At 35.2% G+C, this 8,133-nt stretch overlaps 1 protein-coding gene across 3 annotated transcripts in view; it reads left to right on the top strand.

Moving 5' to 3' along the window:
- LOC108747756 (epidermal growth factor receptor) overlaps nucleotides 1-8,133 on the top strand; it is a 149,554-nt gene that overhangs the window by 118,797 nt on the left and 22,624 nt on the right. For 2 of the 3 annotated variants that reach the window (XM_018485478.1, XM_018485477.1), the window contains exon 2: nucleotides 6,493-6,851. The exons of the other annotated variant lie outside the window; for it this stretch is intronic. In XM_018485478.1, the coding sequence (XP_018340980.1) occupies nucleotides 6,701-6,851 (151 nt within the window). In that variant the 5' untranslated portion in view covers nucleotides 6,493-6,700. The remainder of the gene's footprint in view (nucleotides 1-6,492; nucleotides 6,852-8,133) is intronic. 3 annotated transcript variants of the gene reach the window in all.

The raw sequence follows: 8,133 nt of genomic DNA, 5'->3' as shown, positions 1-8,133 counted from the left end.
AATAAGTTTTACGATGCGCCGCTATCAATACGACTTGTTCAATTTATCACACGCATTGCTCATAGAAGAATGCAATTCTATGGGTTTATTCAATTTATTGTACTATCCATTTGTTTTAAATTAGAAATATTAAATCTTTTTTTTCTTCCTTTAAAAAGTGTACTTTAAATGACAATTTTGACTTGTATCGTGCTCACTCAATCGAGAAGTAAAACTAGCTTTACAGCTTTTGACGCAATTGATTATCGCAAAGGCTGCATAAAATAAAATGTCCATATGCCATCTAATGAATCAATGATGGAATCGATGGTTTTTAATTGATTAATTAAGTTTGGTTTTCGTCGGCCGATTATGTTATGAACTTTTAAATTAAACCTCAAACAATATTTCCGAAATATTTTATTTTGTAATAAAACCCACCATTAATTTGAGCAATGAAAATTTTTAAACATTAAGATTACATTCACATTCAATGTTACCGTTATTCGAACTTATTCTCTTTCACTTATTACCCATTCCGTTTCTTTATTCTTGTTTGTTATGCCATCCGTGTCTCCTCGATTTCTTCTCCTTTGAATCATTTCTGTTATTCGGTCAATTATTGTTGCAACAAGATTGATTGATGAATTATTCTTTTATTAACTCTGTTTTATCTAGATTAACAAGATATATTGTCAATCGAACTAATTTCTGACTAACATATAAACATGTACTATTTGTAATACATGTAATATTTGTCATAAATTATTAAAATTTGTCAAAGCGTTTTAATTTTGATTTTTGTTAATGTTATTCTTTCTTACTTTGCTCGTTTAAATAATATCTTGATAACGACTTCATGACATATTACACACATTTTTCACGCACTTTTCATATTTTTCGGGTGTTAAAAAAAAATAATTCCTCTTATCATGTCTCTTAATCGGAGCTTTACATGTCACTGATAACGAGGCATCTTGAAGTGTGCACACCTTCAGGAAACGCTAACTTATTCATTGTGAGGGGATATTACGGGTAGGACGGATCACGTACGCACTCTTGAGATTTGTATTTTACGAAAGATAGCGAGCGTCTATATTTCATTTTGCGCGTTTCGTCTTTTCTCAAGTAAGTTTTAGATTACTGAAAAATAAATTAGTACATAATATAGAGAGTATATCTCATATACGAATAAATAAGCTCATCTCTATTAGCATTTTCTTATTTATTTCTAGACAGTTAAAATCCTAGGCTTTTTTATTATTTTTGAAATTATTAATAACAAATATAGTATTTTTCTCCTAAAAGTATTAAGAAAAATATTAATCTTTCGCAAAATTATATATCTTAAGCAAACTTTATTAAAATAATCTATACGAATTTCCTGTCCTTATCTTATTCTTTGTTTACATTAACTTTAATTTATTTCTAAAAATGTAATCGTTTTTTAGTAAAACCATCGTCAGAACTTGCAGACAAAATCTTACAATTAGAACCTCATTCGTCTTTCTCTTTCTCTTTCCTGCGGATTAGTACATTGTTGCCCCAGACTCTTCAATTGTTTGTCTTCCGGTATACACATGCACTTCTTGAGCGCCCTTATATTTCGCCGTCACCATTGTCGTGCAAACGTTACACGGTCGGAACTGTTAAGAACGGCGACAGAAATGGGGAGCGTTCACCCGCATACAAATTGATCCTTTTTGCTGGCGGGCTCGCGCGTCCTTAACAGCACCTACGGCCGCGTCTCCCTCACAATCCGCCGAAAAACCGGCTCGGACACACGGCTACAAGGGGGTTGTCGCGTTTTGTGGAAACAATCAGCAGGTTGTCGCGAAACAAGGATATGAATGCATAATCAGCGCAGTTAACACGGTTGCATGCCGTGTTCACCGATTCTTTTTTTGTTTCGGGCCCTCCCTCAAAGGACGCCGCTTTTGTGCCCGAGTCCAACCGTGCGAGGAGACGGAAGGAATGAGAGTCGGAAAGACGAAGGACGAGAGGAACGTAAGTCCTCACGAGGATATATACGATCGATGTCTCGCATGGCAAAATCTTTTTCTCTTATTGTTTCTCCAACTCCTCGCCGTCCACGATGCTCCGCATTAGTCGCTCCTTGAAGAATTCTCTCTGATTTCGCAGGGAAAAATTCTAGACTTTTTTTCTGATCAACAGGCTTCTTTCCCTTATCTTGAATTTTTTTAAATATCTTTGTGATACTGGATGTCTTCCAGCAAGAGACGCAGATAATACAGTGTAACACAGTGAATTATTACATCCTTATTATATGCCATTAAACAGAGATGAAATGGTCACTGTGTTAAACTGTGCCTTTTGCTGGAAAGCACTAAATGCCTTATCGTTGATGTATACGTGTTATTTAAAATGTAAATATAATTATTACAAATGCTCAAAGAATATATATATATGTTGTACAAAGTTATAGTATTTAAAAAAATCCATACGATACTTTTTTTAAATTTTAAAGACGATGGAAAATCCTCGTTTTATATACATATATGTTATCTAAGGACGCGCAAACTTTGATGAAAATACAAAGCAGAATAATAAAATATTTGCTAATTTTTCGAAAATATAAAATACATAAGGATGGACCGGAATTTCCATGTACAATTGTGGCGAAATGCCAAGTAATCTTTCGAATAAAAGAATAAGCTGAAAATATTGTTCGACTTAACGGTTCTCCAGGAAAGATTTCTTACTGCGCTGTTTCTCTCGTACTCCTCGTAACTCCAGCGGTTCTCACTAAGAACATGTCTCGCTATATGGAGAACCACGCCTCTTAATCTCCCCTTGTAGACGTTGATAAAAAGCTCGTGCGATCGGTGCATACGCCAGTTTGCAAACAACTAACGCGAGCGTGCACGGCGTCGCCAAGACGTTTTCGCAGGGCACCTTCGACGTTTACTTCTTATCGGATCAAGTATGAAAGAAGGGTAGATTACGCAGGTACACGTTGAGAAAAGTTAACGAGGCCTGGGGCAGACACGCCTTGGACGATCAGCGATTAGTCACTGAGAAGTATTGAAGAGAGCGTACTGATCTGTTCGGCACAACAGTGACAAATGCATTTCACTGATGAGAAACGAAAAACGCAAGAAAGCCTTCGCTCTTTGATGCAAGTCATTAAATTGTTATTTTATCTTGGAGTTTAATCAAAAGTTTAATATATAATAATAAAGTTTAAAACAATAATTATATTTTTGTTCTGTTTGTATAGAGCAAATTAATAACGAAGCAAAATTGTCAGTAAGAAATTTCTTCTTATATATTATATATATATATAAATGAAAAATATAAACATACAGCATGCAGTATTAATGTACGCCTTATATATAACATAAAATAATACCTAAACATCAAATGATAATTGCAGTTTGTGACTGAGAATGAAGAAATAAAAAAGAGTAAACAGAAACAGAGAAAAAATTTATAACATTTTTGTTATTCACGTTATATTTAAATGTATACATTATATTGACATAAATAATTTGGATATATAACAAATAAAAAATAAATGTTCAATAACAAAAATACATGAGATTGTATTATAAGTAATGTTCTAGATCACACACAATATGTCTTATTCAATAAGAAATACATTAAAAAATAAGCAAAAATTAATTAAAAATTGTTTTTACCTGCAATGTGGAGTTTCGGAAGTGATGCATAAAATATACGATGACGGAAAATCGCATGGATATTATTTATAACGTTATAGCATTACGATCGGACAATAACCGGCTAGTAATCGGAGCTGATGCCCATTTTATTTCTTATCGCGACTGTAAATTATAGTATTTCATAGCTTTCTTAATCACAGTGAAATTTCAGCACTGGAGCGTCGCGAATTGCAAAACGTGTCGCACAAGTTGAGAAAGAGAAATGCTTCTTTTTTCCACGATACGAAAACATTAACAAGTTCTTATTATGCAAGTTACAGAGATTCGTAACACTGTCAGATTTTGTCTAGTTTCTATTAAGAAAATGTTCGTCATTATTCTCTTGTCGATTCTTTAAAATTATTTTTCTTGTATTGTGTAGCAAGCAGATAAATAATAAATTTCTATTGTAATATTAAATATTGCAAACATTGTATTTCAACAATGGTTACGAGAATAATAGAATGAATTTTCTACTAGAAAAAAATTATTGTATTAACCTTCCTTTAAAAGTATATATGTTAAATTTAAGTTTACTTGATTCTCCGCACTTTATGCGAACTGTTGTAAAGTCGCAGGACGAATAACAAGAAGATTTAAAATATATTTATACTGTGCGCGCGCTTTGCGTCACAGTCGCAATCAAAAACAGCTATAAAGATAGGATTAAAGTTCCCTGAGACGAACGATAAAAATTTGCAAGTCCCAGCCATGCAATTAAGCGAAGTGTCGACGGCGCCCCAGTCCTTTGAGTTCGGGTTAATTCCGCCATTCGAACGGTACGTCTGGAACCGGTTCGCAGCCTCGTAATCCTTGTACCATGTCGTCGCATTTCTGACGAAGTCACCAGTGCAAACCCTCGTGATTTACAAATGTAATGTATCAAAAACATGTTCATTATTCTGTATAAAATAAAAAAATCTTGAAAGTGTTAAATTTATTAACTGTACAAAAGTTCATAAAAGTAACAGAAAATGTTTATATATATATTGTATATATATATATACATATATATATACATATATATATAAAATTAAAATGCAAACATGTCAATATATATTAAGTCGATTTCTTTCGGATTATTTCCTGTTCTTTTGAGGGTTTGTACTGGTTTGCGGAAGTGTGTACTGTGTGCAGACTTGCGTACGCGACATGTTACGATCATGCTGTTATCCGAGCAGCACTCCAGGGTCTCCCACGTCTTTCTCGTTGGCAGACAGCGTGGTACCGCAACGACCGAGAAGAATTGCGCCGTGGAGGGCGGAGATAAACACGTAGCACTATCACGAGCGACATGATCAAGCGCCTCGTCGTCGATGGCTCGTCGCCGGGTATCGATCGTAATTAATAGGGATGATCTGAAGAGGCGACCTTAACGAGACACCCGCAATCAAACTGCCGCCGCGCGCGCGGCTCGACGTCATTTGTTTAAGTTGATCCTCGCTTGTCGCATCCGAATAAGGGAACTCGTGTTCGCCACTCCGCGGGGAGTGAGAAAGAACAAAGAGGGAACCGAGTATGTGAGTGTATGTGAGTGTTGGGATGATCTCTTTGGATGAGATCGCGACGAAAAGGAGGGAACGGGAATGAGAGAAAAAAAGGAGAAACGGACAAGCGAGCAGACACCTGCTGTTAGCTGCATTGTCTTCCTCTCTTTTTCGATCTTCGCCCCTTCTTTCTTTGCCATCATCCCCTCGTCTTTCTCTTTTTCGTTTCTTCTTATTTTTCCCTTGCCATCTTCTAGTGCGATACACTCCGTCGAAGGTAGTCCATAAACGAAGCGATGACACAACACTACCACTCTAGAAGATGAGTGAATGCTTTTTTGTAGCTACACGCTTTTTTGAAATTAAGGACTGGAGACCGAGTATAAAAACCATTTGATGCCGATACAGATTAAATTAATGAGAGAACTGGATATGATAAAAACGTGAGGTTAAACATTTAATTACAACGAACATAATCTTTTTTCTTTACTTAATATGAAATGAACATTAATTTAATGCTTTTAATTACAGAAGTAAGTAATTTTTACGAAATTAACATTTGATGTCATTACATAGCATTAATGTTTATTTTCTAAATAAAATGGATAATTTTATCACACTAATTAATTGGAATTATAAATATAAATATAATTGACTTAAAATTAATAGTCTGTCCACACACGACGCGGACACATTTATGATTCTGTCGCGCTATTCATCAGAGTAGTGTAAAACATGTAACATATATTACGTGATAGAATAGAGGATGCATTCAGACATATAAAATAAATATCGTTGCCAGAGTTTAGAAATATGTGCTGCAAGCATACCAATCGGCATAACTTATTTTAGTAGCTGATAGTTATTGATTTATACGCGTAAAACTCGCGAAACATTTTAGAAGTATTAATGAAAATAATAGAGATTTCAACGCGGGAGGATTTATATTGATTGTCTTCCGCGTCTTATCTCGCATAATATTCATATAAAAACATTTAATCATTTCATTTTCATCGAACATTTAATTCCAAATGTACATCTTTATGCTCTCAAGCACCCCTAAACTTTTCTTTTATCCTAAAATATGCAACATCTAGTTTGAATCAGTAAAAAACTCATGAGGATATAATTAAAGCATAATAGAAAAGAAAGTGAACGAAATATAGGTAAATGAAGCTTATAGCACCATTTCTCCTTTTTTTTAATGCAAAGAGAGATCAAGCATAAGAAATTTGCTATAGAAGATTAGAGAGTCGCGTTAGTATCAAACGCACATTGAGCAAATGCGGTGCTCTTAACATAGTGCGCTACTTTTCCACTGATTGCCACTTTTCTCATTTCAGATACTCATGATGACTTTAATGCCAGACATGTGACATGCACAGTGAAGAAGGGAGAGCGATGGCAGCGGCGGAAACAGTTCTCCGAAGTTCCTCCGATCTTCTCCTTGTTCGTGACAATCGACGAGTCCACGAAGCAGAAGAGGGAATCTTCACTCAGATCTTCACCTTGACAAGGCCTACGGGTTCGTGAAGGGCATGAAAGCTCATCATGTTCAACCACCGATACAGGCCACAAGCGCTGTTAATCTGCAACTTCCTCGGCGTCACATTCCTCCTACTAATCGTCGCCGATAGCTGCGATGCGTTAATTCAACCGAGTTCTACAGATGTCAGTTCAACTGAGTTCGTCAAAGGGAAAAGTGAGTTTCGTAGCTACTTCCATCCGAAAAGAGAAAGGGGAAGTTGCGAAAACAGAATTATGATCGATTTGAGAATTATTTCCAACATTAAAGTATGGCTATTTGATCGTAATTCTTTGCTTTCATGAATAAAATTGGAATAAATATAACAGTTTATTTTTTAAAATAAAACTACATATGCATTATGAAATTATTTAGTTACGATTACATATAAACTATTATACATTTTTCAATTTTTTTATCGTTAATTTTAATGATTCTAAAACGACTATTGATTTTATCATTAGAAAGTACTACGGCACATATTTATTCCATTTTTACAATTGTTACAATTATTATTATAGTTTAGGTCCTTTATAATATAAGTCAGTTTTATATATATAATATCATATTTATTTATTATATAATTATATTTACTTTCTCTTTTTTTATAACGTAAGTGTTCACATTTGGAGTGACAAAATCTCTGAGGAATGCGAACATGTTGGTAATAAAAGAGAGATGGTAATCTTGCGAGCATTAGTAGTAAATCTGACGTTGCGGGAGTAACGTAATTTATCGGCGCATAAGAGTTGCTACGAGTCAGCTTTTTAATCGGAGTATGAACGTACTCCATTCTTCCTAGCATAACGGAGAACCCTTGGTCGTAGACCATCGAAGGAGACCGTCTAGAAAAGTAGAAAGCGAAGCGGTGCTCCAGCTTTGCGTGGGCATTACTTGACCAAAGAGTCCCTTTTACTCGTAGTACCTGGAAAGTACCGTTTCCTCTCCTATATGGAGGGAAGGTAGAAAAGGAGAGAATGACGAAACTCATGCCTCTTAAAATCTTATCTTTTACCATTCGTCCCTGATCGAGAGCGCCTAACGTTGCGCATGACCGTGTAAGTGCATCTATGAGTAGTGATAGAGAATGTGGTACAGCATACGCACTCTCCGACACGCGGTCCGCAAGAGCTTGACCCATATAAAGTCTGATGTTTACATTGATGTTGATGACGCCGCGAGATAGTTGCCATTGCGTTTATTATCATTGATATATATTTATTAGGTATCAACTGTCACGTCATGTGCGGTTTCAATAGACCACACGCGCGATTTACAGAAGTTACAGTTCTGCAGGCTTCGATGATTTCTTGATGAGAGTTAAGTGTCAATATAAATTGAATTCGGAGCCTGAAAGAGATTTTTAATAGGAATTGGTTAAAAATGCGAATGACATAAATTAATATATTTCTTAACAGTTATATTTAAGATTGATAGTTTTACACAAATATAATTTCGT

Source organism: Trachymyrmex septentrionalis, unplaced genomic scaffold (genome assembly GCF_001594115.1).
Source record: "Trachymyrmex septentrionalis isolate Tsep2-gDNA-1 unplaced genomic scaffold, Tsep1.0 scaffold20, whole genome shotgun sequence".
NCBI classification, from domain to species: domain Eukaryota; kingdom Metazoa; phylum Arthropoda; class Insecta; order Hymenoptera; family Formicidae; genus Trachymyrmex; species Trachymyrmex septentrionalis.
This window is presented reverse-complemented; position numbering and strand designations above follow the sequence as displayed.